Source organism: Athene cunicularia (genome assembly GCF_003259725.1).
Source record: "Athene cunicularia isolate RWA chromosome 26 unlocalized genomic scaffold, athCun1 chr26_part2, whole genome shotgun sequence".
Lineage (NCBI taxonomy): Eukaryota > Metazoa > Chordata > Aves > Strigiformes > Strigidae > Athene > Athene cunicularia.
Genome location: NW_020799137.1, coordinates 1098211 through 1119775, shown reverse-complemented (window position 1 = coordinate 1119775; position 21565 = coordinate 1098211). Strand labels below are relative to the sequence as shown.

Sequence of the window (21565 nt, the reverse complement as noted above, 5' to 3'; positions counted from 1 at the left end):
GTGTGTGTATATATATATATATATATATATATATATATATATATATATATATATATGTCATCACAGCTGCATCTTTGCCACTTGTGGTGACTGTTTCAACAGAAAGATGAACAAATCCGAACGTTAAAGCTAAGCACACTCCCAGTGTATCAGCAGTCCTGAATCTCGGGCCTGACCCTCATGTTTGCAGGAGGCTGCGAGTGGGAAGCCCAAGTGCTAGGCAGTCAGGCTATGCACTGACACCCCTCTTTTGAGGGCTGAAATTTTATAAGGATGTAAAATGTTGGCACTTCAGTTCTTTTTAGAGTCTCTTAAAATTCAACTGGAAAATTCCTGAGGCCCCTTTACAAATCTCACCTTTCATGTTTCCAAGAGACCAGAGCTGAGGATTTCTGTCTACCAACAGGCTTGAACGTTCTTGGCTCTCAGATTACCAGCACAGGGAGAGAATAATGCTTTACTATAGCTCTGAAGAGTGCTGGGAAGGCTCTGGGGTTAATCTGGCTTTGCACAGAGTGTATGGACTCAAAAATGTCTGCACATGACCCTCTCCATGCCTTCTGCCCCAAACTCACCCATTTCGGCACAGGCTGACTACATTATTTAGCATGTTGCTTGTCAAGTAAGACTTTCCCAGGTGTGGGTTGGACATGATGAGGTTCCTCAGAGTGTAACAAGCTGATGTCATGATCTCGCCGTAGCTGTTGGTATTTCCAGACTGGAATGACAGGAGACGTGAAACGTCTGGGAGCACCTGGTGAGCTAAAGAGGTGGAATGTTCCAATCAACATTTAAATAAAACCTAGCACACGTGAATGATACTATATGTGTTAGCACTATTCAATGCAAGAATGCGGTGTTATCTCTGGAAAGAGGCGCTAATAACGTTGGACAGTAATGGCATAATAGTCATCACTTGATTTTCAGAGGCAAAATGAGTGCTGCAGGCCTCTGGAAGGGCAGTGATATTGGTCATGGGTAGTCAGGTCCAACTCAGTTCCCAAACACTATCATCCTCATGATCCTGCAGGTTTGTCACTGTCTATAAACCACACCACACGCTTGTAGAGACCTTGAGATAGCACACACTTTGTTAATTAAGCCTGCAGATACCACCTGTAATTGCCCTTTTTGCCAGCAGAAATCACAGTTTTCTCCAATTTCAGAGCTTGTCTAAGTGTTATTATGGGGTTTACAAAGCACAGTGGGCAGATATTAGGGTTAGAAACTAAACACTGTTCTGAAATCCACTGTGGTGGAAATCCCTTACCCATGGATTTGTGGAGAACAGGATGCCGGGACATGTTGCTCAGCAAGGAAGCCCCAGAGCGAACAACTTCAGAGCTGTTGGACTGGAGGAGCCGTGCTATGCGCGGCAAACCTTTTTCCTTCAAACCAATCAATTGGCTCATTGCGTTGGACATCTAGGAGACAGAACAGAGATGTCTCATGACTTCTAATGCCAGCAGGACACAACTGGAATGATGTATGGGGCCAGACAAACATGACCACACTATAAAATAAGCATCTGTATAATACCTTCTCCTGCTCCCATAACCCCGCTTGTCATTTACCCCTCTTCTCCACAGACATATGGAAAGTCAGCCTCTCACCTTCTGTGACACAGCTGATACTCCTGTCCTCGTTCTGGAGCCTGAGTGGGGACAGTTGCTCACCCAACTGATATTCCCAAAATCTGGAGAAGTTTTACCTTCATGTCCACATTGCCCTTGCCCTTCACAATGCCCTTGCATCTCCCTGCCGCGCCACAAGTAATAGACCGCAGTGGAATAGGAACAGCTAATGGATATCTTTAAAAAACAATCTGAAGATGAAAAATACTCATTTTGGGTCCTGATCTTGTGTTTGCTTATGTAAATCTAGAAGATCTCAGGTTGTAGTCAATGCAGAAGAGTGTTCATGGACACTGAAGCATATACCCTTAATAAATGCCCTCCTACTGTTAGTTTAAACTGAATTTCCCAGCTAATGCCCCACCAAAAAGGCTGCTGGAGATTGTCATCCTACTACTGAGTCATGCCCATCAACAGTGACCTGGGAGTGGAGGGAACAGGCTGGAAGGCAACCCTCTTCCTGTGAGCTGAGACCCAATTTCCCTCCCATGCTCCAGGAGGCACATGTGCCACATTACAGATTCACACCAGCAGGACTGGGATGTTCAAAGCGCAGTCTGAGAAGAGATTTGGAGCCATCCTCTGTAAACTAAAGGGTCATAGTATGCTTTGTAAACTTGTCCCCAGTTTCCCTTTCCTCCAGGTGACAACAAACTCAGCAACCCACCCCAACTCCAGCTCTGAGCTGGAATAAGACCCTTGAAAGTAGAAGTCACTTCTACACATCCAGGCAAATTCCAACCATTCCGTTCCAGAAGGCTGCAATAAATTGCTTCAGCACTGTCAGAGCTGGTTCTTGTTTGTTTGTTTGCTTTCTTCCCCCTGCTCAAAAGACATTCTTGTGTAATGATGTTGATTGCTGAGAGGCTTCTCATTTCCATGGAACACGTGGCTCCAGTCCCACTTCTCTGATCAGTTCTACCCATACTCTACCCATACTGTCTATATGACAGCCTCTCTCCACCTTATTTTAGTGGCACTGCTTAGTTAAACTGGAAAAAAAAAAAAAAAAATGTTCCCAAAGCATTTCACATTGAAAGACTTGTACCAAAAGTTCCCAGGAGATCAGAGCTGGCAGGGTACTGCTGTCCTAGCAGCAAAGACTCCTTCAGTGAGTCACTTTGTGTTTCTGGGTGGAACGCTTCGCACACGTGACACGCCTTTCCTACGTATGAAATAATTATCTCTTTATCTCCCTAGCTATCTTATTTAAATTGGAATTGATGAAGTTCGACACAAACAGACAAGTCGAGGTTTGTTCACGTGAACGCAGCCTGCGAGGACATGCCCACTGCAGCAATACTGGACACAGCAGAGCTGCTGTCGTGATGTGTCCTTTGCTGTGCCCTAGCTGCTGTAATACCCACGGTGTCACACAGCTGTGTCACCGCCACACTGCCATACCTTTGGGTTAGGACATCTGTCAGAGCTATTTTACAAGCAGCCCTGATGTGAGGATGAGCCACAATCCACAGCAGAACCCACCCTGTTATTAGAGCCACCTCCCACTTAAAAAGCACAGACAGGCAGTGGTGCGCACACATCCTTTCTCTCTCCTTAATGACATCTGTCCACATGTGCACATCTGGGCACATCCTTACTGCTGTCCTGGGGGAAGGGTGACAATACCAGTAGAGGCTGGTAGTATGACCAAGAGAAAACCTGGAAACTCATTCTATTGATCTGGGATAGATCATTGGGATATTGGTTATAGCCCCCCATGAGGCCTTATTTTTGTCATTAATAAATACCTCTGCTGGAGCATCCACCATGGAAAGACTTGCAATAGTGCCCTGAGGTTTAAGGAGGACATTTTCCTTTCTGATTACTGTAAAGTACCGACACATTTATCTGCGCGCATGTAGAGAGAGGAGCACTTACCACTCCTCGGCTCGCAGTGAGGTTCTGCAGAGCTCCAGCACAAGCTTCCAGGGTGGCATCCTTCTTGCTCTGATCCATCAGGGACAGGTAGGTGCGGATGGCATCAGAGTGGTAGAGCCAGCTGGGTCCTTTGGGTTTAAAATCCTCCTCAGGAAGGGGGACACCATACTCATCATTCTACAAAGAGATGGGAAACTGGAAGCTCAGATCCTGCTCTTCGCTTGTAGCGCCTGCCTGGGGCTGAATATCACATTTCCAAGCCCTCTGTGGCACATCTTACCTCCATTTTACCACTCCGGCTGTTGAAACAGCCTGTGAGAGTTTTGTCCATATACACACTCCGGGCCATGTGGTTGAGCTGGGTGTATCTATTGGGAACTTCAGCATCCAGGCGGTAGGAGAGGTTGTGCAGGATGCAGATGCAATTCTCCACAGACTGAAATCACCCCCAGAATAAAAATGTAAGAATCACATTAGGCAGAAAAATATGGAGCAGCATCTGCTATAGCTACAGAAAGGACACATACCATGCCATAATTAGCTGTTTTAGTAGTTACACTACACAAGCTCCTGACCCTGCTTAAGGTAGCAATGGATGGGAAGGAAGATAAGGAGGTTGAGCAGAGTAAGGGCCACACAGCCCAAATGCTATATTGTGGATCTCAGTGAGCTAACGGACTCAGTGAACCTCGTCAGGTGCCGCTGCCAGAGACAAGTTGATAAACAAGGGAAGAGAGTGAAGAGGGTGGTTATATCAAACTGCCCGCTATGAAATGCCAAATTTTGAAAGTCTTCCTCCTGCCATAGTCAACTTTCAACGACTTTATCCAAGTCACAGTTACAGATTAGGGGACACTTTTTAACCAAGAACAGGTTTTTAAGCCTCTTTTACCTGGATGTCAGTGTCCAATGTAATGAGCAAGGAAGAATTTTACCTAAATAGATACCTGTAACCAACACCACAATTTTATTTCCAAAGAGCTGTCGTCAGCATGTGCTGCTAAAACTGGTCTTCTTGCAAAGCCATCCCCCAAAGAGGATTTGCTCAGTCCTGAGCTCATGTGAAATAATTTTGGTACTTTGACAAGCTTTGAGGATTTCAGGGTGTCTGGCTAGTATCACAGGTGTTGGACTCCTGAAAATGTGGCTATAAACACTATTTTGTCCAAGGTAAGTGCCATTTGCACATAGCAATCAGAGTCACGGTTAGGGATGGGCAGAAAGATGCCAGCCCCTCGGCTTCTTGTTGAATGTCATGACAATCTGGGGCTTATATGCTTGGGTCCTGCTGGATGAAGAGATGTGGTGGTGGGAAGAGCAAGAGATGGAGGTTAAGGTGTTGGAAGAATCCAAGATGGGAGTGGGAGGGAGGAAAGCATATTGGAGGCTCAGGAGCCAAAATGTTTTGCTCTGTATTTGATAAAGGGAAACTGTAAAACCCACATCTAATTCAGGCCCAGAGCACAGAAGACTTGTAATCCTACAACAGATCGCACTGGGATTTGGGAGGACAAAACCAGCCACAAAGAGTCCGGTCTCCTCTCGTGCTTGTTTGAAAGGGATTTAGAGATATTCCCAAAGCTGAAATTATTAACTACAGGGCTGAACTCTAGCAAACAGCTTGTGGTGAGCATCTGGTACCTTATCATCAGGTCGGTTAGAAGCCACGCAGTTCTGGGCGTAAGTCATGACTGAATCAATCAAGCCAGGGTAATTCCTCATGGTCTGGCGCCCCATGTCTGCAGAACTCAAGTTTCTGAAGAAAGGTGTAGCAGAGCATGTCAGGAGAGAAATAAGAAGGAGGATTAGTTGGGTTCACTTACTAGTCTCTAAGGGCTTTGTTCTGACTACAGCTTTGATTGAATTTAAGGATATTTTTGTAGATTCAGCAAGGCTGGTGTACTGCTCTCATTTTGGAGGCCTTCTGTAGGACTGCACTGGTGCATAGCTCTCTTATGGATCTTTAGGACTGATTTCATCTAGGAAAATGCCCTGTTAAGGAGCTTTGCGTAGAAGACATCCTTGTAGTGGGAGCAACTATCAGCAATATTTTGCCTTAGAGTCTATGTATGTGACATTACACACACTCATTGGCTCCTTAGAGGTTTTTCCAAAGAAAAGACTGAATAAAGACCATCTGGGTTTATTGTGAAGATCAGGAAGATGCATATGGTTATAAGCATGGAGCTACACAGGCTCAACAGCAATATTTGTGTGTGAAATGGGCAGAGATGCTGAAGAGCAGCAATCGGTCTGACCAGAGGGATTGACCAGTTTGCAATGTTGCAACTTATTCCTGAGCACTGGTTGCTGCCAGGACAGAGAAGTTTTTCCAGTAACAGGAAATGTTTTTTGTTGTTTTGTTGGGTTTTTTTCTTCCCTGTTTTATTGCCTTGTAGCTTGCAAATGAAAAACAAAGAGAGGCTGGCAGTCGTTGTGAGATATTCACTCCAGGCGTTCCAGAACTGGATTTGATGTTCACTGTGATTTGCAGCCTCCTCATTAACATGAATTCATCTGCAATCCAGAAATGCTTGAGCAGCAATGGCTCGAGCCCAGGGCAAACCCAAGGCTGTTCTCATCTCTGGGTTATGATGTGGCAGGGCAGTGAGTCAGAGCAATCCCAGCTCACCCCTCAGAGCAGGGTCTCCGGACTCAACCGCCCTGCTTTCCTTCCTCGGCTTGCTCCCCAATCCTGATCCCCCCCAGCCTTTTGAGCTCCTCACTGACCTGCATCTGGCAGTCTTCTCTGGGGGTGTTAAATATTACTGGCACAGACTGTGCTAAGTCTCAGGAGGCAGAGCCTGCCTGGAGTTAAACTCCACAGAGAGCTCCTTCTACCTCCTTTTACAAATCGTCATACTCTTTCCTTCATTTTAATGGGATATTTTGTGGCATTGGTGGGTTGAGATGGTCTTAAAAGTGAAGCACCCCACATGCACTGTACACCACACATCTTGACGTGCAACTGTACAGGGAAGGTGCCTTCCAAGACAGGGAAGGGAGCAGCACTCGCTATCTTTCAGACACAGTTCCCAGCCACAGAAGATGATAGCATCACGTCTCAAAAGGCCCCTGCCGTATTCACCCATTTCGTTTCATAAGCAGATACAGCTCCTACTAGCTGCGTGTCTGGTAAGGGTGTGGTCGGCGCTGCACTCCCTCAGGGAGAGCTTCAGTTGATGAAAGTACCTAATTATACAGGGTATTTTTTTTTTCCCCACTTGTTCCCAGTAAGACAAGGAGCTTGCATCCAAGTGGAGGAGGGTGGTAGGAGAAACAGCAAGTCAGGGCGAAGATCCTCTACAAAAGAGCTCTGGCTTTCCCGTGAAAAAAAATAAACTACTCTGGACTCAATCTGCACCTCCTGTTTCATAGCTGACCCGCCTGATGAAATGAGCCAGGAAGAGTCCAGGGCAATGGGACTGCTCTGTATTAAAACAGTTATTAAAATCAGTGGGAAGATGTTTGTTTTCCCCACATAGAAAATACTTTTTGTCATACAAAACCCAAACCAGTTTGTTTTCTAGCAACCAACATTTCTCTGGAAGCCTCAAAAATCTAAGGGCAAAAAGTGTCAAGTTTCCTGGTCTGAGCTGAATACTGTCAGCTTTCAGTATTGCAGCTCTCCCGTGACAACACAACTTACATTTTTGAGGCAGAGACTTAGCAAGAACAGACTTATTTTAAATAATAATTAAAAAAAAGCTACTGGGAAAAAAAATTTTAGATGTAGTTTTTTCTGCACCTTCTCTTAGTCAGGAAAACTTTCTCAAGGAGAGGTTGGGGTTTTCTGTTTGGTTGGTTTTTAATACAGTTGCAGTGAGCGTGTCTTTAGCTTATTGTAGGAGGATTTAGACAGTTTCAGCTTTTGACAACAGACACAAGCTACAGTAAGTTCCTGTTTGATGACTCACCTCAAACACCCTGTAGCGTTGAAGAATACTTCTGGGTCAATAATTGTCCTATTGCAGCTGCCATCAGACCAGCCAGAGAAAGGGATGATAACACAGTCTGTCAAGACGGGGAGGGCCTCTTGTATCAACTCTTCTTTTAATTCATCAGTGGAGGAGAGGTTCCAAAGCAGTCCTAGGAAGGAGGTGGGAGACAAGATCAAGCAGAGGGTCACCACACATTAGAAACCTTCTTTAGGTCACAGTGAACTCCAACAACAAAGTCCTTCTTCACCCCATCCCTCTTTGACCTAAGGGTGCAGAGGTCAAACCCCAGACTCTGTCTATGCATATGGGAGACAGGCAGGATGGCACCAGGAGCATGGTATCATGTGGAGGTGGGCATATCAGCATCCTTCCTCCTCCCAGAATTGGTGTTTATTGCCATTAGGTTGCAGGGGAAAGGCATCTCTCCAGGGATCTTGTAAAGGCTTGCACACAAGACCTCAGTCACAGCTGGGCGTGACCTGCACCAACACACTCGTGTCAATCTTTCAAGAAATGGTGAGATACCAATGAGATAACCTGCCCAACCATATTGGGGTTGCCAGCACCCTTGGCCTTCCCTGGGAATAGCACAGGGGCCAGGGGTGCAGGAAGGCATGGGAGGGAATGGCAGGGTGACCACAACTGTGAGGGGAACCTGGGGCGGGTGCTTCCCCAGTGGGCACTCTGATAGGGGGAACCCTTATGGGAGGGACATCAAAGGGCCAGGACCTTCTGGTTTAGGTTGCCATTTGGTGCAACAGGAGCATAAAACATCCTCTTTGTGGTATAGCAGCACCATGGCTACTGGACCTTTGCGTGCTGGAGCAACATGGACCACAGACAGGGAGGAGCATGGTCCTTGCTGAGGGCTGAGCAGTCTGCACTGTACCTGTCAGTTGTTTCTGAATTTCAGTGTTCCCTGTCCTCCGTAGGAGGCTCACGCACTCCCTTATCCCATTCTGCCGCCGCGTTTCTATCTTGTTGGTTGGATTCTTGAAGACCAAATTTCGGAGGGCTCCAGCTGCTGCCCGCTGTACGTTCTGGTTTGTGCTGCGGAGCAGCTCGACGAGCTTGGCGATTCCCCCCAGCCGATAGACCTGTACCAGGAAAGACGTGCTGTCATCAGCATGGTGTGCTGAGCATCTCTGGGACAGGGACAACTAGAACTCATGGCAATGCAAGAAGTCAACACAACACATACTCAGGGGAGCTGGAAAAGCAGACCTGGCAGTAAAGGATGGCTAGAGCTTGCAGATGGCACATCTGGTTCAGGCCATAGGTCATGAGCATGAAGGTGCTGGCCTTGAGCTTGGAACTTATACTCTTGAAGTGGATGTCTATGAGTAATGGCCATGGACCGAATCCTTTGCTGATGTAAATGTGCTTGCTCCCACAAACTTTCACCTGCCTCCATCAGTTTGCATCAGGTGAAAATGTTGCTCTGCCTATCTGTAGAGGCCATTTATAGCAATACAAATGCCATGATGTGGTAATTTATCTGCATCCTGGAATCACAGGCTGAGCTTAGAGGGATAGTCATGGTACAGTGTAAACACCCTCGAGGTCAGCCAGCAGCAGTACTGGGCCATACTCCAGCACTCAACAGGGGCAGCATCAGAAAGAGGTGTGAACCCCAACCTGCAGGACACCACATGCATGCCGGGAAGGTTTGAAGGCAAATTCCTCCAGCTGAGCTCTCCAAAATGATGAGGGCTCCTGCTGTAGGATGTCCTCTGTATCAGGTCTCCCAGGGATATGATCCCACGTGGAGCCCCTCCTGGCACAAACCAACCCATCAGCTGCAGATTTGCTGACAATAGAAAATGAATGAACACCTTTTAGAGAGGAAAGAAAACAAGGGTGCGCTCGAATGACTCACATACCTGCTCTGACACATCTTTCTGGGAAGCAATGGGACAGTGCTCACAGTGTTTTCAACGGTAACACAGGGTGTGGCCACCCCACAATTAGTGACTGTAAATTGGGCTGGGGTACCCGCACTCGGTTCAGCCCCAGCAAGGGCACAGAGGTACAGCCCCACACCGTGCCCCCATGTCCAGCTCCACTATTGTGCCAGGAAATGGAAAGCCACCTCTATAGGGATGGCACCTTGATAAACCCATGTTGGCATGACTGCAAACACGCCAGGGTGAGGATAAACTGTGACAGTCTTGCTACATCCTTGAGACTGCCTCCTCTGCTGCATGTTGGCATACATTTAGGAATCGGAAAGCAAGAGAATAAGAAAAAGAAGCTGTGCTGTAAGAAGGGCTTCTGTTTGATCAAATACCTTTGTGCATGATCACTAATTATCCCAATGGCTTAGATGGCTGAAAATGACTGAAAACGGCTAAAATGTCACTGAACAATGCACAGTGAAGATCACAGTGGGATTTAGGGCAATTTTGTGTGGCTCTGATACTTCAGCTCTGAGACAGCAAAAGATTCATGTGTAATGGAATGCAATTGCATCCAGGAGATAACCCTGCATCCGGATGGTTGCTCCCAAAACTCATCAATCCGTGTCACAGCAGCTTATGGCGATAATGTGGAGTCTCCTCTGCTGACTGGTAACTATTCCCCTGTGTTAAAATCCTAACTGACTGTTATTAAGAGAAAGCGGCCACTAATAGTTGAAAAATCTACCTAATTAATTTCTGAGTGTGACTAATGAGGTATAAGGCTCCACATGAAAATCAAGGGAACCTATGGATCCCTGGTACTGAGGAAAATCAGTTTCATGCCCCTCAGCTGCCAACACATCCAGAACGACAGCAGAGTTGTGAGGGAGTTTGCTCACCTCTTGCTTGGCAGACTCATCCTGGAAGCAGGTGTGCTGGAGGTAGTAAGCACCCATGGCCTGGTATTTGTCATCAGAGGAACACAGAAGTTGTATGGCTTTCTGGATGGTCATTGTACCGCCGTCTATCTCGTCACCACATATTCTGTGTTAAAGAGAAATGCAGCACTGGTTGAGGACTCAGACAAAAGTCATTACCAGTATTATTAGGAAGGAATCAATTACAAAACTTAAAATACTATCACATTGCCGCGTAATCCACAGGGTGCACCCCTAGTGCGTTTCTCTGTCTCAGTAAAAGAGATGATAAAAGTGGAAAATATACAGTGGAAGACACTAAGATTAATAAATTATGGATCCAGTCTATCCAGAAACAAAGGAGACGACAGAAGATAAAAGCTCAGTTGAGGTGCTAGATGGCTAATCATGTCTAAAGGGAAAGGATTAATGAACAGAGAACCATATTCACTGTTGATCAAATAAAAGAATTAGTGGACAAGAGCAAAACCATTCATCAGGTTATTAGGGCAATCTAAAGTAGACAGATGCTTTTCCCACAGCATGTAATCCTTTGATGTGAGATGTGGTGGAAGCAAAAACGTGAGAGCAGTTGGTGGTCATAGAAGGCTAGAGCAGATCCCTTAGGAAGAGGCAACAGGCACGTCTGGAGTGATGGGATGGAGAAAAATTGAGTTTATGAAATACTAATGGCACTGAGACATCCTGCTCCCAGGGTATGTTTACACTGGTAGTATCCAAGCTCGTCATAAAAGTTGGTCACTGTCACCATCCCCTGTTATAGGTAAAGAATGTGCCTAGAGACTCCAGAGGAAGGGTGTGAATACCTCTGGAGCAGGACTGAAATCTTGGGAAAAATACGAACACCTGAAGATTTGTCCACTTGTTTAGAAATATGAAGGTCCTGATCTCTTTGGCTTATACATATTTAGCATCATCTGTGATATTTTATCCACATAAAATTAGAAAAGGGTACAAACTTTAAGACTGATGAAGGGACTCTGAACTGCAAAGCTTGTCTGTGTTTCCAATTATATCAGTTAGTCTAATGAAAGTTACTATCTCATCTTAGCATCCTTGCACCTTAGGCCTGCAGCAGGATCTCTGCTCACGGCAGCAATGTCTGTGTTACATCGGAGTAAATGACCACACAAGTTCAGGACTGAGAAGGGCCAAAACCCAAACTCTTGTTTGGTTATCACTATTTCAGCAGTGATGGGATACAAACGGGAAATGCTTTGTTAACAGTGGATGAAATCAAAACGTGTGGGGGATTTACCAGGACAGCTAGGTCACTGTTGTGCCTGACTGGTGTTACTCCCTGTTCAGGATCCAGTTGTGATTGATGGGGAGTTTTACCTGGAGATCAGGGAGAGCAGTTCCCGTTTGAACCACATTAATTTGTATACAAGCTCTTGCTCCATGTCACACCAGTGACTGACTATGTAGAGGGGCAGATCATCTTCAGGCAATCCAAGAGACTAACCGATCAGAGTGGGTTTTAATAAGTTCTTTAAACGAACCTGTTACATTTGAAGTATTAAATATTACTAAAAGGGAGTGGCTGCTTCTAGGCACAGGATATGTAGACTCATTTTGATTGTGCCAAGAAAGGACACCCAAGTGTGGTCACCACCACCAGCAGCTTACAATAAGATAACATATTTTGTCCTTAAGCATCCAAAGGGTCACCTCCACACAGCACGGGCCAGTGAATAGTATCTACAATTCTATGGCAAATTTCATGCAAAATGTCAAAAGCCAACAATTATGCTGTGACACTGGAAGATAGAACGAAAGACTGTTCTGTCTCCCCTTACCCTCATTGCCATAAAGTTGCAGTCAGTTTAAATTACTCATTTAAACACCCATGTAGTCAATGGAGAGGAACAGGTGCTTCCAAAGAAAAACTTGCCTTTGTGTCTTAGACTTTCTTCCTAAAACAGGAAGACCTGCCCTCTGGAGATAATCTCTGACTCTGTTGGTATACAGGAATGATAGCCAAGAGTCTTGGACTGGATCTTAAGCATTCGGTGTCTTAGGTTAGATGAGCCTCATTCCACTTTTGTCTCTACACTAACAACAAAACATCACAGGATTTTTCACCAGTTTGAACCTCTCAAAACTTGGCTCCAAGAAACTTCCATTACACTTGCAACAAAGAAACACTGAACTGGAAAGACAAACTAGAAACTATGGAGCCTCAATAATATTTGGTTTGAATCCAGGATTTTCTCTTAGTCTTTTTCATGCTCCTGAGACACACAATAGAGCTGAGGCACCAATGGATCCGACATGAGTAGCATCAGAGGAACTTCTCCTCTGGGAATTCACACCTGGGCTGGCAGTGTGGGGAGGGAGACACAGTAATAAAACCACTAGGTCAGTGGCCATGAAGCATGCATAATCATAGTGAATTTTACTTTTTTCTTTTTATTTACCAAATTGAGAAAACCCCTAAATCAAGTGCACTTTTTATGAGAAAGAAAGATGTTTACTTGGTCCAGCTACTCAAGGAAGGCAATTTTCCACCCATCCACTCCATAAGAGGACCAAACCCTCCTCCAGCAGAGAAAAACTAGGCTTCCTGGTCCACTTCTGTGTAGGAAAAGATGGGGAAGGTTCCATTTCCCCTGCTGGCTCACCAGCAGAAGTTCACAGAGGGTGAACAGCTGGGCTCAGTCATGCCGCCCAAGAAGAAGCAACGATTTCTCCTAGCTGAGAATATAATCACCCTGGCAAAGCCCATGCTAATGGGAGATTGTTCATCAGCCAGTCATGGATATTCCTAACCAGATCTACACTACAAGAACAACAGCCTGCTCAAAGACAAATTCTTGGACTGTGGCCATCCCTAACCTGGGCCAATGTGCCTGGTAGGAAGAGATCCAAAGGTTGTTCTTCTTCCACAAGAAAGAAGCAATCAGAATAGGGAGAGACCTCAATTAGAAATGATTCAACAGAGACAAATTAGATGATCAGATTCAGGTGTGGAAGGGAAACAAATACTTAAGAGGATCAGTATCATAGAAAGGCAAATTCCCTCATTTGATACTAATGCCTTTCGTTCACTTCGTATTAGCAGATTGTTTTGCATTGATCAGATCTAAATCTCCATCCTGGTTGCTGGGGCTACAAGTTCCAGGACAGAAGGACACCAGAAAACTCTGACAAATTCCACTGTTCCTTAAAACCAGAGTGTCTAGCACATCCAAGCCTTCCAGAGTCAGGCCCCAGTGAAGCAAACCCAATAGCAATGCTCCATCCCAAGCACCACGTCTACAACCTCTGGGACACGGCACCAAGGTTTTGATGCCACTGAAAGCTCAGCTGGAGCTTCCCCTCAGGCTTTGCTCAGTGGGTTGATAGCGCAGAATACGGGCACAGATTGGGACTGACTGACACTGAGCTAGGGAAGAGGGGATCCTCCTCATGTGCAACCTCACCATGTGAACTCTGCCAGGACAGCATCAACAGCAACCCTGCCAAGGGTGCTCCACAACAATGGATTTGGATGCAAATACACAGTGCAGGAAAGTTCAAATCACAAGGAGCCAGCACTGTGAAACAGTCATTTTAGAGGCAGTTTATCCCAAATAAGAACAAACCAAAATGAAAGTGCCTATCGTTGTACTGCTTTCATTGTGTGACATAGCCCTGGAAAATTTATGTTTTGATACTGATCACCTTTATTTATACAAAAAAGGGAGATAAAACTCCTTCAATACCTTTTCTGACTCTTTTGATAACTTTTGGATGTTTTCATTGTTTATAGTGTTTCCAGAGAGACTGAGCTCCTGCCTAGGAATGAATGGTCACAGAACACAAACTTACTGTCCCTGGACTGTAGCCACAGCTCAGAGGGGCTGCTTGCCGCTCAGCTGGGCCCAAGCCAGCATCAGACAAATATGACTGTATGGAAAATTCAGAGAGTTGCCCCAGCTTCTGCTGCCTCCTCCATAGCTGCCAGCCAGGGTATTCGAGGCCTTTAACAGAATAGCACCCTATTTCCAGATGCCTTGAGAGACACTTGCTTCCACATGTTCTCTAATGAAGTGTTTTAGTCTCTTTCTCCCATATTCAGAGAACACCAAATGCATCCATACCTTAAAATGAGGCCAAAAGTACATGTGATATTATGGAAGACAACGCATATTGTAAACGGCTCCTGATCTATATCAGTAACCCTTCGGCTGGGGAATGTCTGCAGACACCCCAGCTCACCTCTTCATCTTCACAGATCAGGATACCCTGAATCCTTCACAGGGCGGGAGATTAGGCTGGTCTCTCAGTAATATCTCCAGCTAAGACACTTGTGTTTCCCCTGAAGTCAACCAACGGGCACTGACTTTGTTAGAGGGTAACTCACTGACCCGCCTCAGATTTCACCTCCACTGGCCACTGACTGCATCTCTGCAAGGGCAACAGCGGCACCCAGCACAGATGCAGGTGCCTCCTGAAGAAGTGACATGCACGAAACCAGTTGACTATTGCACAGACTATTGGCAAAGCCACAACCACCACATATCATGACCTAGCCTGGCCCTGGGCTGTCAGTCCCAAGCGTGTGTGGTATCTGAGCACTGCGAGCAACACATCTACAAGCAGAACTAATACAGTGTCAGCTGGCGGTAACCACAGCTTTCTGTACCTCGAGTTCCAGCTGGGGAGGACACAAAGACTCAAAGTTTTCTAGTCTGCGTTAACATCACATTCTTTATCACTACCTGATGACCAAGGAGGATGTAGAAACTTTTTTCCTGACTGGGTTGAATTGCAACATGTTATTTGGCTAAAAGCTGGCTAGCTCAACATGACACACTGTAATTTGGAGCCTGTTGCAAGTACCACCCATGAGAGGAAATGGTTAAAAGCAGGCAAATATGCCTAGTCTTCACCAATTGCTGAAACCCCCATTGCTGACAGATTCCAGGATGAAAGGCTGCAGATCCGTGGGGTGTCACACGAGTCAAAGAAGGGGAAGGGTTCTGGAGAGAAGAGGAAGTCCTTGGACACCAAGAAGGCTCCCTACAGCTCTATCAGAAGAACTCACTCCAGAGAACTGTACTGTGGCAAAATATGAGTGCTGCTCACCGAGACCTGCCTTTGGACAGGAGCCAGCAGAGTAGCCCATGAACTTCTGAACCCGGGACAGATATACTGAGCTTGGAAATGTTGTTCCAGATATGACATAATGCTTACAAAGGCTTAAGCCCCTGAGTGGTAATAGAGAAGCATGTCTGGAAGGGACATCAGAAGGTCCCATTCTGCTCACTGAGGCAAGATCATAACAACAGAGGTGGTGGAAGAGAATATACCTCAGGAGGAGGATTCTCAAAGCGAGTCAGTACCGCTTAGCCTCCTGATCTGAACAAACGGTGCAAAACTCAGATTTCATCACCAGAACCGATACTATGGGCTGAGTAAAACCCTACATCATAGTTTGTCATAGAACGACGCTGTCCAGTCACTGCATTACAGAGCAGTTTTGTATCACAAACAGACCCAGTGGATCACAGGTCCCGCCGTCATCATTCTCACAGCAATGGAAATCACCGCACTGGATCACCTCTGAAAGCGTGGAAAATATCTAGCCCTTCCCTTCCTCATAGAGATGGTTTGCTAATCCGCAGACAAAATACCCACCTACACAGGAGATTTGCAGCATGAAAACTGAACACAAAATTATCCTTGTTATAAAGGCAAAAACTCTACCTGAAGAACTACTAGAATAGGAAGAACAGAGCCCCGAACAGGGAACTACCAGCAGCTATTACCCAGCTAAGCCCTTTTTCCTGCATGTGGAGGTTAATAATGGGATGCCTACAAGCAAAACTCTCCCTACTCAGAGATCAGGCTACCCAAATGAAGATCGAGCTCTTCAGGTGCAGAATCCTCCAACCAGAAACAGTCCTACACAGCAAAGAGAGCCCTTGTATGGTCCTAACCCATCTCTGAAGGCCCCTTCCCAACAAAAGCACACTGCAGACCGAGGTTAACAGCGGGGCCTTATAGAGCCAGATACTTTATAAGGGCTAATTGCCTTCCAAATAAGTAATGTTTTCAAAGAGGACAACTCCTTGGTCTGTTTCCGAAACTTCAAGGACAACTGCTGCCAATCTCATCTCCTTTGAGTCAAGAGCAAAAGCATTTGTACAAACTGCTCTCCGAAATAATGCAGCTCTGCACTGAGTTTCATGCCAAGCAGGGGGGCGTGCCCCAGCCAAATCAGATTTACTCAGGGGACACAGCCCCAGCTGAGCCTACGACTTGCAGCCCAACGTTTCCACATCAGAACCAGTTCTGCCAGATGAGCCATGCCCCAAGCCAGGAGAAATGTATAAATGCAGCCACTCCCTAACCAAAGGGCATCCAGGGCTGGAGAGTATTCCTCTCACAACAGCAGTTCTTCTCTTCAGAAAATGCCATTATTCTTCAAGTGATCTTTCCAAAGCAATGACCAAGCCTACAACCATGAGAGCTGTGCAGTGCAGAGCAGAGCTTGCTTTGGAGAGAGCCTGCCTGCCTGCAACTAGCTTCTCAAGAGCAGTATTTTCCCTGGGCAGAAGCCAGCTGCAGTCCCATGCCATCCCTCCCACTACGTTTTTATGCTCTTTAGTCAGAAATACCCTAGAACAAGTTACTTCCAGTTTATGTAATATCTCTGTTTCCTATTTCAGAGTAATTACAAAGCTTCTGAAAGTAGCAAGCCAATGCCACCAGTGCTCCAGGTTGGCCAGGCTAATTCTGCATGCGTTAAACATGAAGTGACTGGGCACATGGGAAGCTAAGTTTTCATGACAACATGCTAATGGGCGAGTGGCATTTCTTGGCATGCACACTCTGGGACATACTTCTCCTACTCAATACAAAACTGAAGAGGCTGAGACAGAGAAGAATTAGCCAGAGAAATCTGGAAATCAACATCCAGATCATGATTTGGCTCACACTGCTGACTGTGAGGGGAGATTTTCTCAATGTCTGCATCATGCCTTGGGTTGACAGCTCAACAATCTCAGGCCTTTGGGTGTGAGTTACAGCAAAGGCTATGAGCCCTGTTAATGAGTCTCATACTTATGCTGCAGTGTGCAAATTCTCTTTTGGACCAGGGACCACTAGGAATGAGCTTGGGAACTTCTACGGCTTGTATGACAAGCCACCATATCTCTCTGGGAGTTGTGATAACTTCTGGGTTGGCGCAGAGCAGGCCCTCTATGACAGTGATTCAACATCAGAACTGCAGTAGCCCCTGGGAACACTTGTGGAAGACACAGACCCTCCTTCTCCAGCCCAATAAAACATTGCAACCCTGAACTGCAATGCAGCACAGCTCAAAACATGCAAACCATAGTCTTCCAAGACTATGGTTTGTGCAGACAAAATCTCTTCCAAGACTATGGCCGAATATGGTTGGTGCTCCAGAGCAGGAGGCAGTGTAGCCATCAGCATCAGGGCAGCTTTAAATCAACATCACCGAATTGTCATCAAAACCCCATGAGGTTTTATTTTATTGAGAGTTCTGCATTGCACAGATATATCAGCTTGGGAGTGTCTGAGCTCACTGGTGTGTTTTACATGCCCTATTGTTACAGGCAACATTTACAAGAAGGGACCTGATGCTAACTGAGACATGAAGGGGACATCCTCCACCCTTGCATAATTGGGACTGCGTGCTGTGGACAGGAAGGAATTGAACAGCTTCTGTCCCCTCCTCTTTCCTGGCTAGGTAAATCATTCCAATTAAGTTATTTATTTCAATTTCTACCTCATTTTTTTCTGGAACCCAAATCAAACCTTTTGGGCAAATAAAGCAAGGGCTGGGTGGAAAGACAGGAGTAAATATGACCACTCAACAGGTTCTCAGCTCTACTCTGAGTCAGACCGTCAGAAATCAACTCCTTCAAAGTTAGTTGGGTTTTTTAGGTTTGTTTTCTGCCAAATCAAAGCAGTGTGACAGCCAGGAGAAGCACCCAAGCTGTACACCAGGCTTTCTGTTCCTCACCTCCCCACCTTCATCTTGCAAAGGAGCTGTCGGCTCATAGCATCACAGAGACTGGGGGATCACCTTGCCCAACATCTCACAGCTGCATCACACACTGAGCCAGATATGGGTTTCTCTCCATACCCCATGGAAAGAAGTAAACCCTTTAAGAGCGTGACTCATCTGACCCACTTTAGACTTTACTGCGGGATGTGATTAAGCACGGTGTGCACTGGTGAGCAGATCTCCCGTGGCTAAAAAGCAGCTCGGGTGACTAGCTCTGACGGACAGACCTCCACAGCAGATGTCTACATTTACTCAGATTCAGCCCACTGAAGCAGACTTACTTGGAGCCGGACTGAGCCTGTCCATAAACCACGTCCTGCTTGCAGCTCATCATGGGCTGGGCATAGACCACATCAGGCTTGTTGCTTGAGGGGCAGGAGAGGGCCCGTGCTGGCATTTTTTTACTTGTCCTGGTAGTTCCTTGCTGGGTGCTACAGCTGCTGTAGATGCTCTGGCGGTTCAAGGTTGCCTTGTGCTCTGCCCGGCCCCCCACCTGACTCTTCCTCAGCGTGCCCCGGGGTGGTTCACAGTAGAGGTCAGGCTCACTCCGGCTGCTCTTGATGTTCTGCACAAAGCAGTAGTCGCTGCCAGCCCTGGCAGGGCTGCAGACAGCCTTGCTGTAGTGCTTGCTGCCCCAGCCCTCCATCTGGCTGTACGAGCTGTAGCGCCTGTTCTCCATGTCCCGCTTCAGGGTCCCGTTGTACAGCTGGTCAAAGAGAAAACATGAGACAAAAACATTAGGAAAGGGTCGAGCTGAAGATCAGCATTTCCAAGCCCACTCCCGTGTGGGTGTCACAGCTACCAAATTCCTCTGTCTCAGGTATTTCTGTGGCCCCAGATTTACAGGAGGTTACCCCACCTGCACCCTTGCAAAGGTGCCAAACCCTCCCTTGAAATCTGAGGACACTTAGTGATCATGATATGGCATCCAGGAGCTTGAAAGCAGAATTGAAAGCTCAACCATGACCCTGGAATTAGAGAAAATGCCTTATTTCCAACACATGGGATCTAACACAACCTGTAATTAGAGAAGCTCACATCACATCTCTTGCCATCACAGAGAATGATGCCCCATTCTGACCTTCCAGCAATGCCTGCATTTATTTTTAATTCCCTTATGCTATTTTGTTCGCCTTCCATTTGTAAGTTGCTTAGGGAGGGAGTAAAGGGAGTGAAAAATAAGTAAGAAGGGATTCTTGAATCTCATTGTGCCAGGAAACAAGTGGAAACAATGAATATCTGCTTATGAGTTACAAGGTGTGTAGTATCAGCTCATATAATGGGATGTTCTGAGAACAATGAGGGATATGCAGTAAGAATTGAGATGACTAAGCCAGGAAGGGAAAAAAAAAAAAAAGAATAAAAGACAGTAAAAGAACTACCTACAATTAATTTAAAAAAAAAAAAAAAGGCTTTAGTCAGTTCGAAATGTCTTCACCACTTCACCAAAAGGCCTCCAGATTTGCCCCAAGTACATCAGAATTTAATCCAGAATTCTTTTGCAATATTAAACCTTTTGGATGCCAATGGTGGCACTTGGAAGCCTGCACTGTTGTATCCAAGTGAGAGACAAGTCACTAAGACGTGTACTCCAGAAAGGAAAATAAATAAAATTATTTTAGTGCTGTTTGCCCCACGATACTGATTTTTTTTTTTCCCCACTGCATCCCCCCTCAGCACACGGGCAAGCAGATCTCCAAGACATACAGCCAGCAGGCACAAAATGAAGCAAAGAATAAAACTACCTGCCCCATCCCGCTTTGGTTTATCCCAGGAAAGCTCATCCGTGGTCTCCTGGTCTCTTGTTGGGCCAAGGCTTTTTTTTCTCACCTAACTTTAAGCAGCGGTACTTTGGATGCCTCTTTCTGCAAAAGCCACCCTTGGGCTGGGAAAGAAAAGTCAACACTGGCACCTTATTTTTTCCATGAAGGTTCAAGGCACAAGGTGTGAAAAGCCTGTGCCTGGTGCAGTACTTCACTGAAAAAAAATCCCTATTTCCTAACCTAGAAACACCATGTGAATGAGAAATCAGCATCCTCTGCAGGCTCACCCTGAATCCCACTGCTCTGCCCCAGCTTCATCCCAGCCCTGATCACACTCAGCATCATTCCTGTCTCTAACACTCTGCAGAATTGTCATTATGTTAATTAATTAAGCCAAATATTTTCATTAACAAACTGATCTTCAGGAATGCAGTGAATCCTCTCTGCTGAGAGCTGCACAGGTAACGGCTGAAAACTTTTCAAAGGGGTTACCGAGCAGGCATGCCACCTGGGTAAGAAGAAACCCTTTCGCCCCGCTGCTCTGATACTCAGACTGCCCTGTCATTTTCAGCACCAGTCTGAAGTAGTTTTCATACTTTCATTCTGCAGGTTTGCATCTAAACAGGTGAATAGCTGGAAGGGGAGAAAAGGGGAGCAAATTTTCATCGCATTTACTCCAGAGGACACAGAAAAAACCTGTTAGTACTGCAGCACAGCAGGTAACAGGTTTGGTGCATACTGCAGAGCTCCCAGGGATTTGGAAGAAGAATTTGCATGCCATAAGAAGAGCAAGGACAAGGTACATGGGTAAGTGCAATGAGACTCGGGGGTTCTTCTGGCAGTGGGACAAGCCCAGTGAAATTTCCAGGATGGACACACAGAGAGGTTCTCTCCATCCTGGTTTTGCTTTGGATGCAGCACACACACAGCGACGGCAAAGTGACCTTTCGTGAAGTCGTGATCTACCCCACTGTGGATATGTGCTTCTAAGGATGATATCATCGTCATTTTGTCTTCATTTTCCTGGGTTCAGAAACTCTTGGGACAGTGAGGGACAGGACAGGGCTGCGGCAGGAAGGTGCAGGGAGGACTTTGCTGCTCAGTGGAGTGGGGAACCCACTCTCAGGGCTCACTGCTGGCAGCAGTGAGCTGGAGGACAGAGCAACAGCTTGTTAGCTGTGAACCCTGTCGTTTTTCTTTATGAGTCAGTATGAACTGGTATTATTTTGTAGGGCTGTCAGAAGCTTGGCAGAGCCGTGGAGCCCCTGGGCATTTGCTGAAACCAATTCAGCTAACCATGGAAGAGCTAACTTGTTATTTATCTAAAGCTATTGTTTGCTCTCCAGTGTACTCACATGGGCTCCCTGCCAGCAGAACAGGCGAGGGAAGGTGTGAGTGTGTCTGTGTTTATAGGTATAGAATTATCAATTCTGTATTTCCTGCTGTGTCTTATAGTGGCATATAGCATTGTCCTCTTTCCT

General features: G+C 46.1%; 1 protein-coding gene across 1 annotated transcript in view; it reads right to left on the bottom strand.

Annotated features, from left to right (window-relative positions):
• Window positions 1–21565, bottom strand: part of PKP1 (plakophilin 1) — a 42738-nt gene that overhangs the window by 7135 nt on the left and 14038 nt on the right. Inside the window, exons 3-11 of the mRNA XM_026864492.1 lie at window positions 18603–19027; window positions 10257–10401; window positions 8346–8553; window positions 7433–7604; window positions 5157–5271; window positions 3796–3951; window positions 3516–3692; window positions 1271–1424; window positions 576–762 (exon numbers count right to left, since the gene is read on the bottom strand). Of these exons, the coding sequence (XP_026720293.1) occupies window positions 576–762; window positions 1271–1424; window positions 3516–3692; window positions 3796–3951; window positions 5157–5271; window positions 7433–7604; window positions 8346–8553; window positions 10257–10401; window positions 18603–19027 (1739 nt within the window). The remainder of the gene's footprint in view (window positions 1–575; window positions 763–1270; window positions 1425–3515; window positions 3693–3795; window positions 3952–5156; window positions 5272–7432; window positions 7605–8345; window positions 8554–10256; window positions 10402–18602; window positions 19028–21565) is intronic.